Raw genomic sequence first — 18,028 nt, forward strand, 5'->3', positions numbered from 1 at the left:
GAGAGCCCGGCAAGCTACTGAGAGTATCTCACTTGCACGGCAAAGCCTGGCAAGCTACCTGTGATGTATTCAATATTCCAACAAGTCTCACAATGGAGATGTTACTGGGCCCACTCAGCAAATCGATGAATGGGAGGACAGTGCTACAGTGCTACAGTGCTACTTGTTCCTCCTAGAGAGAGAACTATTTTAAGGTAACCATACAACCATCTAGAAAAGTATTTCTACTTTTACATTGTTTTCAGCAGATATGATGGTACTTCTTATCCTTATGACTATTTCATTGCATACTCATGCAATGTGACCATAACTCCAATTTGCTGATGGAATCAATTCTATGATTAAGTGGCTGAGCACAAGAGGGAAGTTTGATCTGATATGAGCTGATGCCTTTGTTCAAATTCTTTTCTGAGTTCATCAATTCCTGACAAAATAGAGCAATTGTAGCCTACTTGCAAAAGAAGATGACCGATGGCACTTTATATCGTGCTAGGAATTAGGAAAATGAAGTAAGGATAATTTCATCATAGTTCAACCTGTAATTCACCAACCCCCTCTCAAAAAAGGCAGATTGGGGACGTATCGATAATACAGTGGGTAAGGCACTTGCCCTGCAGGAAGCCGACTTAGGTTTGCTCCCAGAATCCCACACGGTCCACTGAGCACCCAAGAAGTGATTCCTAAGAACAGAGCCAGGAGTAATACCTGAGCAGCACCGGATATAGCCCCAAAACACAACAAATCAAAACAAACAAAACAAAAACAAGACAGAACTTTTTAGCCAAAAGGTTTCCCTTTATATCTCTCTCATTCTAATATAGTAATGAAAATAAATGCTTCAGTACAAATCAACATTTTTTAGATTATGTTGAAAAGTAATTTCTTATCTATCTTGTACTTTGTGGGTATTTTTGGAAATAAATTGATAATTAAGACAGGAAGATTTTAATTTGCATAATCATTTGAGCACAATGGGGTGGTACTGGGAAAACATATTTGCCTGGGACTCAGTAGATTTTAGATTTAGTGCTGTTATTGGTTAATCATGTTATTTATTCATTATATATTTATTAAATACCTATTTATATTTTAATACATCATGTTTGGTTTTAGGAGTTACAAAGAGGTAATAGTCTTGCCATCTAAATATGGTCATATGAAGAAATTGATCAATAGGAGGAACATAGGTGGTATAAAGTGTGTATAATAATAATATCCTTTGAAAAAATGCTGAAGTGTCTGCATATGTCAGAAGAACTGATTGATGAATTCTTCAAAGACAATGACAGTGATTATTAAAATCCTCTTGTTTAAATTTCCTTTGAAGTGTTAGAGTTCTCAAAACATATTCTATGAACAAAGGACTAAAGTAAGGAAGTATGTGCCTTTATGAAAGGGAGCATTGGGTCAGATAGGTACATGTATAGAGAAGTATGGGGTATGTGTGGGTGCCAGCAAACATGATTGATAATAAGTTTAGAAAGAATTTGGTGTATAGTGTGAATGCCCTTGTATGTCATTGTGAATAATCTGTTGTTGAACCTCAGTGAAAGCATTTCTCCTACATGTATAATGACTCAAGAGTTACTTATTTGGTTACTAGATGGATGATAATGGCATTAATTGATAGGCAGAGTAGGACATGTGAATTTATTTGGGAAGATAAATGATGTTGTAAAGGTACCTGAAGGACATCTTGGTGGAGGTATTAACTAGAGTCAGCTATGTCAGTGTGGAGTTCAGGACATTAATCAAAATGAAAAATACAGATTTAGGAATCTTCAGTATCAATATATAGGTGGTGGTTGGAATGAGACAATGGAATCACGTTGCTTAGGAACAATAAACAGTAGAACAAGATAAGAAGAAATGAAAAATAACTAAAACCCTAGATGAATACCATTATTTCCAGGGTGGAAAATAAGTGAAATAAACTAAGAGGCATTTTCTGTGAGGGAGAACCCCAGATAGTGTTATTTATGATAACAAACCCTATATAGTCTTTCCAGTAATATCATTAACTATAGATACCGAGCTATAATACAGCAGGATCCCAGATGGTGCACAAAGCCCCACCAGAAGTGATTCTGAGTGAAAAGTCAGGAGAAAGTCCTGCGCTCCGCTAACTGTGACCCAGAATCAAATGACAACAACCACAAATCATTAACTATAGATATTAACTTAGTATCAGTTCACATGTATCTCCCACATTTTTATTGTCAACTCAGATTTTTTACCTCTACCACTTTATTATTAAATACAGAAACACACAGCCTTTTAATTTTTTTGTTCCTTTCTTTGTTTTTGGTTTGGGGTCACACCTGGTGGTACTCAGGTCTTACTCTTGGCTCTGTGCTCAAGGCTTATTCCTGACCATCTCAGGGGACCATATGGAATGCCAGAAATCAAACGTTGTCTCTCTTCAAACAAGGCAAGAACTTTAGCACCTTTACTTTCTCTCTCTTTCTGTCTGTCTGTCTCACTCTCATACTTTGCTCTCTTGCTCTCTCTCTCTGGCTCCATAAATTTATTCTTGATTTAAAATAACCAAATCTCAGTATTTGCAAAATCTTCACATACTGGCATACTCTCATTACTTATTCAGTGTTTAATGATCCTCTTGTGATTTCTAAACTCCAGTCTGAGTACTATCATTGGATAGACCTCTCCCAAATATGTTACTTCTATGACTAATTAACAGCAAGTTATTACCAGTAGTATATATGTATGTATGTATATATACATATATGTATATATCAGATGTTACTTGCTTGCATCTATCTTTCTCCATTTTCTTGCAACTCACAAACACAGGCCATTATTAATTCTCATGTGGATTATAATTATAGCCATATAATTGGAAGTTCTTCTAGTATTATACCAATATATTTCCATGCTGTAAAAGTTGTTTCTAAAATACAAATGCTATATTGTCATTCCACTTCTTAAAATTCTGCTTCAGTTTCTGTCTACTGGTTAAGACTTTTTTTAAGACTTTTCATCATTTTACTAATGACTATTTCTCTTTATTCTAGAATCATCTCTGCCACTTTTGTTCCTCTTTCCTTTTTATAGTTCCTTGAAAGAACTATGCTCTTTCTCTTACATACTGAAAATTAGACCTACTTTTTTAATTGTCTGGGGTTCTCTTTTCCACTGTGTCAGCTTCTATACTCTGAAATTTCAAAACTAAGTTAAGATGTCATTTCATAAAGGTAGTACTGGATTTTATAAGTTAGTTCCTTTCCTATACACTGTCCTCCCATTGTTCATCAATTTTGCTCGAGTGGGTCCAGTAACATTTTGAGACTTGTTACTGTGTTTGGCATATCAAATACAGTCACGGGTAGCTTTCCAGGCTTTGCCATGCAAGCAAGATACTCTCGGTAGCTTGCCAGGCTCTCTGAGAGGGGCGGAGGAATCAAACTTGGGTCGGTATGTTGGCTGCGTGCAAGGCAAACGCCCTACCTGCTGTGCTATCGCTCCAGCCCTATCCCATACACAAAACCCTGTAATTTATTTCTCAAGGACTTTTTATCTATAGATAGATATGCTCTCACTCTAGGTGCTCTGGGTGACATGTAAAGTAGGGAGAAGATAAGTAGCAGCCTTTAGGTGGAAGATCTAAAGCTCATCTCTTTTCCCTACAACTCAGTCACCTGGGAAAGTGCTCAGGACTAATGAGAGTCTGTTCTGAGCACCTGCGTGGTAAAGACCTTACGTCTCATCAGTTCCACTTGGCAGTTGTCAGAATGGCATTGAATCCAACTTGTTCAACTCAGTGTGGGAAATGATCCCTGCCACCCAATTTCTCAGGGAGCTTTGGAACCAGGCTTGAATGCAAAATTGCTCTTTGTAGGAAAGGAGAATGAGTCCAGAGTCTATATGTCTACCCAGATTTGGCAGGGATGTTGCTTTCCCTCACATAAAGGAAGTTCAGGAGCAGACAGACAAATAGTGAAGGAAAACAATTTTATTTAGAGAATAGGGAGAGAGAGAACTAGAGAGGAAAGAGAGAGGAGAGGAGAGAGAGAGAGAGAGAGAGAGAGAGAGAGAGAGAGAGAGAGAGATCACGCTTCTTCAGAAGGGAAAACTGAGTACATATCTCAGGCAGAGAGGAAAACAACACCCCAACCAATGATGACGTGCATTGCATGTCTTTGTGGAGTTAGTTTTATTGTTTTTTCTCCCAAACTGCAACACATGTGGCTTTCTATGTAGATAAGAGTCTATTACTAGGGTGTTGTCAAAGAAACTGGAACCTGGGATGGAGCGAGAGTACAGCATGTAGGGCTTTTGCCTTGCACGCAGCCGACTTGGGTTCGATTCCTAGCATCCCATATGGTCCCCTGAGCACCACCAGGAGTAATTCCTGAGTGCAGAGCAAGGAATAACCCCTGATCATCACCGCGTATGACCCAATAGAACATAAAAACAAAAAAACAAAAACAAAAAGAAAAGAAAAGAAAAGAAAAGAAAAGAAAAGAAAAGAAAAGAAAAGAAAAGAAACTGGAACATTTGGTAGCCCACCTCCAAATCCTTATCACACCACAACCTTTTGTTTCTACTGAAATTTCTTCTCTCCCGTGGCAGTCCAGACTTCTCCAGGGACAGTAATGAAGTCAGTTAGAGTCTTATCAGACCTCAGTTCCTGTATCCATAAAGTGGGTCTGGCTTTAATGCTTTTAGCTGTATTAGAGCAAGTGACAGAGTAACATCTATAAATCACATCGTAATTTTGTTGCCTCCCAAAAGAACTCATTTCCAGGTACCACTCTCTGCCTACTTCAGAAGGACAAAATCAGCAAAATTTAATATTTTATACAGTTTTATTCCTACCACCTAGAAGGTATCAATGTGTATTTGTCATTTTATTTAATAGGCTAAATGAGGAAAGCTAATTGTGTTTATGTCATAATGAAACAATAAAAATTACCTACAATGTAGCAACTTAAAGCAACAAATTTATTATCTAACATTTCTTCAGGTAAGAAGTTCCAAATCATCATTCCCGAAGAGAAATATAGAGTCAGTAGAGCTATCTGAGTTCCTTCTACAATTTTAGTGAAAATTTCCTTTCCTTGATTTTACCGTTTTCTCAAGGCTACCCACATTTGGGGCTCATTGCCTTTTTTTGCTATTGCAAAAACAGAAACATTGGAGATAGTTTTTTTTTTTTTTCTGGAACTGTTATCTTCAGTTACTTTAACCCTCTCACTTAAACCTTGCCATTCCCCATTTAAGCACACTGGCCATTGCATTAGGCTCACTGAATACCCTGTAAAAACTGAGCATATTAGAACATTTTATTCTATCTATAACTTTAATTATATTTGCCTTAATAGTTTTCAAGAAATTTAAATTAATGAATTTTAAGGCAAATGTTTTTAGAAAACTTAGTCACGTATTCTGGAAATAGAATATGAACCTCCTTAAAAGACTATCATTATGCTTTCTACAGGTTAGTGTAATTAATATCTGCAGAGAGGAAAGCTAAGAAGTGGTCTGAATGTAAAGTTGGTCTTCATTACCTTAAAACAAGTTTATTGAGTACCACCATGCAACATACACTATGCTAAGTAATGGAGGTACAATAATTTGGACAGTCATTGTCTTGTAAATTAGAAAGAATAAGGGGATATTACTAAGAACAATGTAGGCTGGAGTGATAGTACAGAGGGTAGAATGTTTCCTGGGTGGAGATCCCAGATAAGTTCAGAACACTGTTAGGTGTGACCTACAAAACAAGAGTGAAAAAAAAACAATGTTTGTAAGGAGATGAACAGTGTAAACTATATTACATTGATTGCTGATTAAGTGGGCAATAAGAAAACTTCTGTGACACTGTTTTTAGTCTTCTTTTCCCTTTGGTGATTTAATTAATTTAAGGATCGTCCTAGTAAAAAAATGAATATGCATGTATCCTTCACTGCTAATATCCTATAGTCCTGTGATCATAAGCTACTACTCAGATTTCATAGGAATCATTTTACATGTCATTTTTTCATTTTGCTATCCTTTACTTTGCACTGCCATTTTTCAGCATCAAAAACCCAGTAAACCCATTTTCTAAATATGTCCTGTTTTTAGGAAGCTTTAATAATCATTCTGTGTCTCTCAATTTTTTCCAATGTTTCCCATTATTCTCTCATGACTCTCATTTCCTCTTCTCTCATTTTAGGTAGAAGCAGAGAATAGATGAACTCTAATAACACTTCCTTATCAATAGTTCTTTTTAAAAAGAGAAATAAACTTGTATCTCTTTGTCTTTCTTTCGGTACTAAAAGTGCCTCTAAACTGTTATAAACTTTATTATTCCCTTCTACTTCTAAACATATTATTCTGGTTCACTTAAATGATGATAATCTTCAATTAAAATATTGGCTAGTGTTCAAGCGAATACTTAGAAATCATTTTTTGCACAGATTATGATCAATAGTCTATGGGATGAGGAAAACTCAAAATGTTTATATAAGTAGAATTTATTATGCTTAAACACGTTCACTGATATTTTATTTGATATAACATAAAGGGTACTATTGTCATGACTGTCATTTCCTATCACACTACTTCCTTCATTATATAGCAGAGTACATCAAAATTGAACTACTTATAACAAAGAGCTCTTTTAGTTCCTTATCTCCTTGCCTTTGTTCTCACTATATCCTTAGAAAGATTCATCTTTCCCTTTGTACCTTCTTTACTTCGCTCATCCTTCTAAACTCACCTATCACCTTCAAGAAAATGTCTTCCTTAGCATCCTTATGGTAACATATCCCTTTCTCTGTGCTCCTCTACTCTTTGACTGTATCTTTGCTTATATAAATTGTTTAATATTTACCTTTGTTAATTTTTTTCTATGAGGCTATGAATGTTGGTATAGGCAGAGTCTTCTTTCACTTCACAACTAATGCAGTAATCAGCACCTACAAAGCATTGTAAATGATTAATCTATAGGGGTCAGAGCCATAGTAAAGCAAGTAGAGTGCTTGCCTTGCATGAAGCTGACCTGGATATGGTCCCCTAAGCCTGCAGGAATGAGCACAAAGCAAGAAGTAAGCCCCAAATATTCTACAATTATGATATAAATGAATTATTTATCTGCAACAAATTATGGCTCTATGAATAAAAAAAACTATCTTCATTTTACATATAGGGACAGTATGGCCCAGCAATTTTAAGGTCATAATTAGTTCTTCACTATAACTATAATTCATTTCTGATTTTATGTTTTCACAAGTTGTCCAACATCATTTTGTGTGATTACTTGCATGCATGAAATGTGACTATAGTAATTTAACTATCTCACATTTATAGTATACCAAGTGTCTCAGAAATATCACTAATCTTAGAATATGTAAAGGGCCAGATCTATAGACTTAAATTGACTTTGTTAGAAAGGGTTAATTAAGTCTGAGAGGATATTTAATTTTTATAAAATGGTAAGAAGCTAATTTTAATGGGGTTTCCTACAGAGCAAACTAAAAATGTTGGTCACTTTGTGAAATTTATGAAATAGCTGTTCTTCCTTCTTTGACTTCTACAGGGAATAGTTTCAAGTAAGATTTTATGAAAGATTTTTTTCTTTGCCTCTTACATTAATGCACACAGGCATATTTTATTAGGAAAAGAAAGTTAGTTATAAACCAAACCTAAATGAAATAAAGTAGAATATTTGCCACTTGAAATGACTAGGTAGGAGTATACAGATTATCACTATCACTGTCACTGTCCTCCTGATGTTCATCGATTTGCTCAAGCGGGCCCAGTAACATTGTGAGACTTGTTACTGTGTTTGGCATATCAAATACACCACGGGGAGCTTGTCAGGCTTTGCTTTGCAGGCGAGATACTCTCAGTAGCTTGCCAGGCTCTCTGAGAGGGGAGGAGGAATCGAACTCGGGTCGGCCCCGTTGGCTGCGTGCAAGGCAAACACCCTATCCACTGTGCTCTCGCTCCAGCTGATATAGACTATTACTTCCTAAAAATATATTTTCAGTTTTTGTTCCCTTTGTTGCTGATTACACATAAGCTTCTTCTACTATAACTTAAGGACTACAGCAGCATTTCATTAAAGTATTGAAATTATCTCTGTACTCTATTATCTTATGTATATACATGTATACTATAAGTAACTTTAAAATGTAAAGAGTCATGTTTAAATTGATCAACGTTTAAATAACATAAGAAGTAACAATGGAAATAACTATGTACAAATATATACAAGGGTGAAAATTTAGCTTAATAAAAATAAAATTGGGGTCAAAGTAGAAGTTATTTTTATTGTACTAAGATCAAAAGAGATGGGAGAGGACTTCTAGTGAAGTTATTTGATGATGAAGCTCGCATTTAGTGCTATTTACATAGTAGACACAATATTTGCACATAATGTCAAGGTTTCCCTCTTGCTTTCAAAGCCGTGTCTAAAAATCTCTTTTTGTGCATATATCTTAAAACAATAAAAATATTGCCTTACTACCCACTTATATTTAAATGAATCTGGAACAAAACTTTTCAAATGTCCTCCTCCTCATCTTTGGATGGAGAAGGCTGGGTGTGTTTTTAAAACCTCTTAATATATGCTTTCAAATGATTCATTTACTCTGGCAGAATACTTATGCATATGTAAGATAACAAGTGGAATTGCAAATAAGTTCATTAAATTTTATAAATTCATGTTTATAGCACTGAGGAATAGATGTACAGACCAGTTTTCATGCAGCAAGTCTATGTAAATGGTTATATTTTGACCATTTAAAGGATTTCATCTTTTTTTATTACAACAAGGAGTAGTGTTGACTATATGAAAGTTGTGTTCAAAATAGATTATTTCAGATTTGAAAAAGCTTACTAAATATTTTTATTGTTTCATGCTTGTGAACGAAGTAAAATTTGCTTACTGTAGCTAAGATTTTTCCTATACTGTACAAATGATGTTGAAATTTGGTCACATAGTTAATAGCTTGCACAAGAAATTATTGGGTGATGCTGAACATGATGTTCTTATCTACAAATTATTTACCTATTTTTCCTATTTTTGTAATATATTGCTTAAGACTACTTATGTATGAATTAATAATGTGCTTTTAAGATAAATATATTCATAGGGCATAAATATATTTGTTATTGGAAAGTGATTCTTCATATCATCTGTTTTCAGAAATGACAAAGACATATGACTGAAAAGAAGTGGGACAAAGATGGTTATTTTGTCAGGGTATTTCACTGCAGTTTATTTGATTCCTATAAAGAAACTATGAGAGCTTATAGACTTGGCAATATTTTTAAAACATTGACACATGATTACGTTCACAATAAAGCAAAAGATGATTTGACTTCTAAAAGGCATTTTAATAAATTCAGGTTGAGAAATTTCCTAGTTGTAAGACTAAATATTAATTTCCAGTTTAGGAAAAATGAAATATGAAGATGTTTTATAAGATTTTCCACCCTTGGCTGTTGGAAAAACACAGTATTTGGCTATTTTTTGGCTCCTTAGAGCATATTTGTAATCCATGAAAAACATCATTTGTATTACTTTTATTAGTGAGACACCATGAGGTACAGTTGTAGACTTACAAATTTTTTGCTTGGGTTTCAATTATACAATGATCAAATACCCATCTCTCCACCAGTGCCCATTTCCCATCACCACAGATCCCAGTATCCCTCCCACCACCATCCCCTCCATCCCACCCTGCCTCTGTTGCAGTGCATTCCCGTCTGTTCTCTCTCTCCTTTTGGGTGTTGTGGTTTGCAAAAGAGGCATTGAGTAGCAATCATGTTTGGTCAGTAGTCTTCACTACATGGAAAGTATCATGTTAAGCGAAATGAGTCAAAAAGAGAGGAATAGACATAGAAAGATTACATTCATCTGGGGAACATAAAGTAACAAAATAGGAGACTAACACCAAAGAGTGGCCAAGATTAGTACCAGGAATTTTGCTCCATGGCTTGGAGTCCAGCCACACATGCTAGGGGGAAAAGGAGCTCAGATAGAGAAGGGAGCACCAAATAAAAGATGTTGGGAGAATCCTCCCAGGATGAGAGAAGCATGCTGAAAGAAGACTATAGACCAAACATCATTTGTATTTTGATAAGAAATTTTCTGACTTTTGATAAAATCAACAAAAATGTGCCTATCAATGAGGCAGTCAGGGGATTGGGAATAAACCTTGGAAAATTGATAGAGGAATTTGACACTGGTGGTGAGATCGGTGTTGGAATATTGTATACTTGAAACAACTATGAAAAACTATAAATCATGATGCCTTAATATTTTTAAATATTTTTATATGTAAAAATAAATCATTTAGAAGCAGTACTAGAAAATCGGAATTGTAAGATCTCTCTTCTTCTAAAGCTTATATACACTTATTTATCAGATACCTATTAAGCTCTTAACTTCTCTAGATAATGAACTCTGTTCTAGGAAGCAAAGATAGTTAAGCCTGATCAGGAAATCTCTCCCAGAATAGAAGAAAGGTATGCTAAGGGTCCAAGCTAGAGGATAAGGTATTGCAAAGGACAGAAAAATTAGTTTACTTGAATGTGGGGAGGGTAAGAGGAAAAGCTTTAAAATAATTTTTCGGAAGAAATGTCAGATAATAGTTCCTCCTGATTGTACTAGTAAAGTTTACTGTATGAAAAGAAATAATATTGTATATGTTCAGATGAAGTTATTTTTCTTTTTATATAATATTTGAATAAGGTTTTGACTATATTATTACTTTGATTTTTTTAGTTTTAATAAAACTAAATAAAATCTAATAAAACATAATGTTTTATTTTGTTTATCAATAAACTTAATACTAAGTAAAAAATAACACTAATGCATAATAAAGTTGTTTAAATTGTAAAATAGGAATAATAGTATGGCTTCTCAAATCTTTATTCATTTTAAATTATAGATGAAAGAGAAGATGTTCAAAAGAAAACATTCACAAAATGGATAAATGCACAATTTTCTAAGGTAAGATATTTTATTATTTCTTTTAAGATTCAAAATAAGTTGTTGTGATTTAAAAATGAACCTTATATCAATTTTAATGTGTGTCTTGTTTATTCAGAATCATTTTGTTTTAGCAGCACAAATCTAGGTACATATTGTTGATTTTAATTAAGGAAGGAACAGCAGAATAGAAGGCAAAGAGAAATGATTTGATTTGATAAAATATATTTTGGTTTCTTGATATAGACTTTAATGACATCAGTGATAAGAGGATTGTAACAAAGATCAGCCAAGTGGCTAGTATATACTTTAGGAGAAATTATGATGGATTGTTACTGTTCTAAAAATTTTTCTTTTTGTTATTGTCTTTCTTGGTCCTTACTAAATTGAAACAAACTGGTACCTGTGCCTTGGGTCTATTTGTTGCTAGCTATCACTCAGTGAAGAGGTTCCCAAGCTTATTTGGCCCCTTTTCAGAAAAAAAAGTCACTCACAGTCCCACCCCTACCCACTACCTTCTTCAAGCCAACTAACAGAAATTCACTCCCAATTGCACCCAAGGCGACTATTTATTGCTTTCCCTGGTTGTTACCTTGCCTCCCATAGAACCGTACTTCCTACCTTAGGAAACATTGCTTTAGATTCTGACATTTTAAACTTTGAGCCATGTAACTGAATGTAGATTCATGGAAAGAAAAAAATACTGGTAACAATAAAAGGTTTCTGAATGCACAATGACAGAAAATTCATTCACATTCGAACACGTAATGAATCAACAAAGTTTTTGGCAGTGTCACATTTCTTGAGCAAAAAGTGATGTAGGTAGAAAAAAGGTATGTAGAAAAAGTTTCAGAACCCTGATTTATGTCATGCATCCAGTATTTTAAGATGATAGCTTTTTACTCTTTCCTGTAGAAATTTGTAGTCATAACACCATTTATTTTTCAAATGCAACACAATTCATGCTTGAAAGTTAACCTCTATGTAATCAAACATGAACTTGGTGTAAATAGTTCTTAGCTTGAAAAGTATTATTAAGAGTGCATCACAAGAGGTTTGTGTGAATTTCTAGATTAGAATGACCTGGATTTATGTTTAATAAATCTGGACATAGGGAAATCAATAAAATGCTTTGTAAGTTAGCTTACTCATATTTACTTCACATATGTTTGTATACAAGTATATGGAGTCCCTTCCTAATAAATCCAACCCTCTTGATGGGAATATCAGCTAATAGTGGATATTTTGCATGGCATTATCAGTATAAAGTCATGGTGTACAAAATTTCTAGCTCACCTGCTGCCATTCTTAATATATATGAATTATTATCACCATAGTTCTCTCAGGTTATGTAAAAGTCTTGGTAATAGATCTAAAACATATTGGAAATGTACTTTGAGTTCCCTTTATTTTTATAAATGGTTTTAGAATATAATCCATTCTTTGTTTAATTCAATAGTAGAATTTAGCCAGGTACTCCTTAATATTTTGGCAAGACAAAAATTGTTGAACTTAAGTTGTTTGAACATAAATGGTCAAATTTTACTTCTATTTATTTACTGAATTGATAATAAATTTCTATAATGGAGCTTTAAGAAGTGCATATAAAAGCAACTTAAGTTTTAATTTATTTTTATTTGTCATTTTGGGACATACTCAGTGGTGTTCTGGTATTATTCCTGGCTCTGTGCCCAAGGCTAACTCCTGGCAAGGCTCAGGGCTGCCAAGGATCAAACAGGGTTAGTTGCATTCAAGGCAATCACCTGCCCACTGTTAATTATTGCCAAGAAATTTTTAAGTCAACATATTCAACTTAGTTACAATCATATAAATAGAATAAAATATAACAATACAAATAATAAAAAGTTAAAATTTTTTGGGGTCAGAATTCATAATTCTCAGAATATTTACCAGATATTAAGTACATTGTTTAATTGCTATACTACTTCCTCATTAAAATGTTCTGAATTTTAGAAATTTGACATAGGCAATAGATATAGGATTTCAAATAAATATACAGAAAAATAATAATTTTAATATTTGAAATCATAAATGCAACACAATACTCTAAATCTTTTAAACTAATAAGATATTTCAATAAAGCATGTAAGCATGACAAATACTGTGAATTTCTTATTTTCATGAATATAAATAGATCATCACTCTCTACACGTTAGCATTTTTTTTTTAATTTTTTTTTTATTTATTTATTGAATCACTGTGGGAAAGGTTACAAAGCTTTCAGGTTTATGTCTCAGTCATGTAAATATCAAACACATTTCCCTTTACCAATACTTATTTTTTACCATGAAGAACCCCAATAAAACCCCACCCCCCCACCCCTCCCCATCCCTGTGAGGCAGATGAATTCTAGTTAACACTCTATCTGCTTTGATTAGATTCATTGTTTCAATAAAAGATTCACCACTATTATTTAGAGTTTACCCCCCACCCCCAAATCAGACATGCTGAAAAAGCATTGTGAAGTGATCTGCTTTCTACGGCTGGGTTCAAGAATTAAATGTTGGTTTTGGATTTCTGCTCTTTTACCTATTGACCCTGGAAGTATTTCTACTGAAAGTCAGATAGTTAAGAAATTGGTTTCTGTGTTCTGGAGTCCTGGCCGTGCTGGAGAGCCGCTCGCGGGGGGCAACCGGTGGCCTCGGTAGGGCGTGAAGGGCGGAGCGAAACGCCCCCCTTCCCATGAGGTTTTAGTCGCCCCCACACTCCCGGCTCAGACCTGCTGTCCACAAGGCTCCCATGTGGCCGCCATCTTTCTTTCCAGAGAGGAGAGGGCGAATGGGGCAACACCCTTTCCCCTCCGGCAGACTTGATGGCCTGGATCAATGCATAGTCCGTTCACTTTTCTGCTCCAAGCTGCTGGATTCTGCATTAAGTCCTTGTGCTTCTGGGGCCGTGGCCGTGCTGGAGAGCCGCTCGCGGGGGGCAACTGGTGACCTCGGTAGGGCGTGAAGGACGGACTGGAACGCCCCCCTTCCCATGAGGTTTTAGTCGCCCCCACACCCCCGGCTCATACCTGCTGTCCACAAGGCTCCCATGTGGCCGCCATCTTTCTTTCCAGAGGGAGGAGGGCGGAAGGGAGCAACACCCTTTCCCCTCTGGGCAGAAATGATTGCCTGGATTAACGCATAGTCCTTTCACTTTTCTGCTCAAGCTGCTGGGTTCTGCATTAGGTCATTGTGCTTCTGGGGCTGTGGCCGTGCTGGAGAGCCGCTCGTGGGGGCAACTGGTGGCCTCGGTAGGGCATGAAGGGCGGACCGGAACGCCCCCCTTCCCATGAGGTTTTAGTCGCCCCCACACTCCCGGCTCATACCTGCTGTCCACAAGGCTCCCATGTGGCCGCCATCTTTCTTTCCAGAGAGGAGAGGGCGAATGGGGCAACACCCTTTCCCCTCCGGCAGACTTGATGGGCTGGATCAACGCATAGTCCGTTCACTTTTCTGCTCCAAGCTGCTGGGTTCTGCATTAAGTCCTTGTGCTTCTGGGGCCGTGGCCGTGCTGGAGAGCCGCTCGTGAGGGGTGACTGGTGACCTCGGTAGGGCGTGAAGGACGGACTGGAACGCCCCCCTTCCCATGAGGTTTTAGTCGCCCCCACACCCCCGGCTCATACCTGCTGTCCACAAGGCTCCCATGTGGCCGCCATCTTTCTTTCCAGAGGGAGGAGGGCGGAAGGGAGCAACACCCTTTCCCCTCTGGGCAGAAATGATTGCCTGGATTAACGCATAGTCCTTTCACTTTTCTGCTCCAAGCTGCTGGGTTCTGCATTAAGTCCTTGTGCTTCTGGGACTGTGGCCGTGCTGGGGAGCCGCTCGTGGGGGGCAACTGTTGACCTCGGTAGGGCGTGAAGGACGGACCGGAATGCCCCCCTTCTCGTGAAGTTTTAGTCGCCCCCCACACCCCCGGCTCATACCTGCTGTCCACAAGGCTCCCATGCGGCCGCCATCCTTCTTTCCAGAGAAGAGAGGGCGAATGGGGCAACACCCTTTCCCCTCTGGGCAGAAATGATGGCCTGGGTTAACTCATCGTCCGCTCACTTTTCTGCTCTAAGCTGCTGGTTTCTGCATTAAGTCCTTGTGTTTCTGGGGCTGTGGCCATGCTCCAAACTTAACTCTGATTTTCAGGGAGAAAGATTGGGTGGTTTACTTCTCATTGATCACTTTGTATATAGAGAGATGTCGCGCGGCCGCATAAGCGGCCACGCGGTTTTGAGAAAAAGTCCTCGTTCCCGCATACTCGAGCTGTGTTTGTAGAGGCTTCTGGTCACCAGGGTTCCATCTGGGGGAGGCGAGATGCGGCGCCTACTCCATCTGGAACTTGCCGGTGCTCTCGGCTCTTTTTGGAACCTGTTTTTTCTTTTTTCTTTTCCTCCGGGATCCCGCACCCTCCATGTGTTCCTTCTCTTATTCTGAACGCTTCAAAGATGGCGCTGGGGGGCGGGCTGTGGGCGTGACTTCCGGAATCAGAGGTTACCTGGGAGGTGTAGTCCGGCAGATTTGAGAAAAAGTCCTCGTTCCCGCATACTCGAGCTGTGTTTGTAGAGGCTTCTGGTCACCAGGGTTCCATCTGGGGGAGGCGAGATGCGGCGTCTACTCCATCTGGAACTTGCCGGTGCTCTCGGCTCTTTTTGGAACCTGTTTTTTCTTTTTTCTTTTCCTCCGGGATCCCGCACCCTCCATGTGTTCCTTCTCTTATTCTGAACGCTTCAAAGATCTCTACACGTTAGCATTTTAAGTATCATTTATCACAACTCAAGTGGTAATAAACTATAATCTGATATTCTTTCTCCTATGAACACATTATTGGCTCTGCCTTAGAACTGTTTTCCCTACCGTGTAAGAGCCCATGTTTTAAACACTGTGGAATTAACATGTATGAAGGCATGCATTCTTTTTCCTCCAGTATCCCCTACCCCAATTCAATTCCCACTTCATTTATTTTATAAATGCTCTCATTAAACAGCCAAATTTAAATCAAGAAAACACCATTCTTTCAACTCCAGAAGTTTCATACTTGTGTATATCTTGAATGTCAGGTATATTACCAAACATAAAAATAGAAAAATAGAAATACATTTAAATATGCGAGTGTTGATCACTTACGAGAAGTTGGAAAATGTCTTTTGAACATTAGCATAATTTTCTTATCAATAAAATTTTAGACCCTATTGGAGATAATAATAATTAAGAGAACATTAATTGATTCCTCCTGTTTAAAATGAAAAAGAATGTAACTATGATAAATATCATTTAGCATAGGCTTATTGAATTACTACAGGGCATCCAGCAGAATTTTAAGAGTGAAATAGACACCAAAGTATAGGAGACTAATTCTTTTGTTTACATGAAACAAACACATTTGGGTTCTGCTGATAATTAGAGTGTCATTAAATGAGCTGTAGGTGGTGAGAGAGCAATATTATGGGCTACAATGAAACTAGAAATATTTATGGAAAAAACGCTAACAACTGGAACAGTTTAATGGAAGAAGCAACAGACTTCAAGAAAGACCACTACAGTCTAAAAATATTTGGAGTGCAGACATTTTGAAGGACAGTGTATATTCACGCTAACCCGTTAGTAGTAGTAGAAACGTTAGTAGTAAACTAAGTAAATACAATAAGTGTATTTTTGTAATTAGTATAGATAACTAAACTTGTATTCAGCTTATGAAAATATATGAAGGCAAAACAATGTCTCGAAAAAGACTAGAAAATTATTTCTCTGGATGTTTTAGATAATTTGGGGAGTGAAACATTTGCTTTGCAGTCAGCCTGACCTAGTTTTATCTCCAACACTCTCAGAATGGCTCCTGAGCACAGAGCCAGAAATAAGACCCAGGAAAAGCAGGTGTGACTCTTAAACTGAAAATTGTTTTAAGTAATAATTTACAAAAATTTAACAAAACAATGAAAAATACTCCGTGTTTCCCTTGAGTATCTTTTGGAGCAACTCCTGAGAACAGAGGTAGACCCCAAAACATAGAAGGTATGATTATAAACCATAAACCCCAAGTGTAGAAGGTATTGTCGCCAAACTGAAAAAAAAACAGCATTAAATAATAATTGATGAAAATTTAACAAAAAAAGATCATCAATGTGTAAATAAAACATATGTAATGAATGAAAGGGTGATAAGGTGAGGCATTCACACATTTACACACTCTTCCATAATATTTGTAAAGAGAGACAGCAAAAATAATTCCTCCTAACTTTATGAAACTATATAATGGATATTTTAAAGGAAAAAGGATTAAAAATAGCCTTATCATTTTGTGTCATTTGAAGTCATATGTCCCTTTGTAGTAAATCCAACTGATTTTTCACTTTCCCTGTACCATTTAAAAATAGGTCCTATCTCTTTTTCAACATAAGTCTTCTATTAACCTTCAATTCCAAAAATTTCTACTAAAATGAGATTCATCGTATCTATTCTACAAAGATAAGCACACAATATTTATCTCCACATAAACACAAAGCCTTTGCTAGGTAAGATTAATTCAAGGCAAATACTATGTTCATGTAACTTGTAGATATCTTATAATCCTAAAAAATGTTTAGTGTTTGTTCTACCGTAAATACAATTCACCTGAGAACCTTGCTCATTACACCGGTTCATTCACACAAATGTATTTAAAGAGCACACACTTACAGTCATGACAAAAATAATATTGTCATAAACACTTGCTTGATATTTATGTTAAAGAAAAGCAATCAGTGTGGAAACGTATCTATAGCCAGATCAATTGAGAGATTTTAACCATCTTCCTGTGAATTATAGGATGACTTTGATCCTACACTGAATGCAATATATAACTATACTTTTCCATCTTATTTTTTAAAAAGCAGTACAAACATTTTGTACTTTATCTAACTGCAGTAGAAATGTGTAATTATTCTATGAAATCAAGAGTTACATGATAATATAATATTGTGATATGATATTACATTTGTGCCTTGATTGTCACATCTTTTATACCCTTACCTAGAACACATCCTGTGGATAAACATATAATATATTATTAATTAGTGTAACATAGTTTTAAAAAGAATTTATCATA

General features: G+C 36.5%; 1 protein-coding gene across 1 annotated transcript in view; it reads left to right on the forward strand.

Moving 5' to 3' along the window:
* Nucleotides 1–18,028, forward strand: part of DMD (dystrophin) — a 2,292,284-nt gene that overhangs the window by 178,910 nt on the left and 2,095,346 nt on the right. The window contains exon 2 of the mRNA XM_056131284.1: nucleotides 10,911–10,972. Coding sequence (XP_055987259.1) covers nucleotides 10,911–10,972 — 62 coding nt within the window. The remainder of the gene's footprint in view (nucleotides 1–10,910; nucleotides 10,973–18,028) is intronic.

The sequence above is a fragment of the Sorex fumeus genome, unplaced genomic scaffold (assembly GCF_029834395.1).
Source record: "Sorex fumeus unplaced genomic scaffold, SorFum_2.1 ptg000086l, whole genome shotgun sequence".
NCBI lineage: Eukaryota > Metazoa > Chordata > Mammalia > Eulipotyphla > Soricidae > Sorex > Sorex fumeus.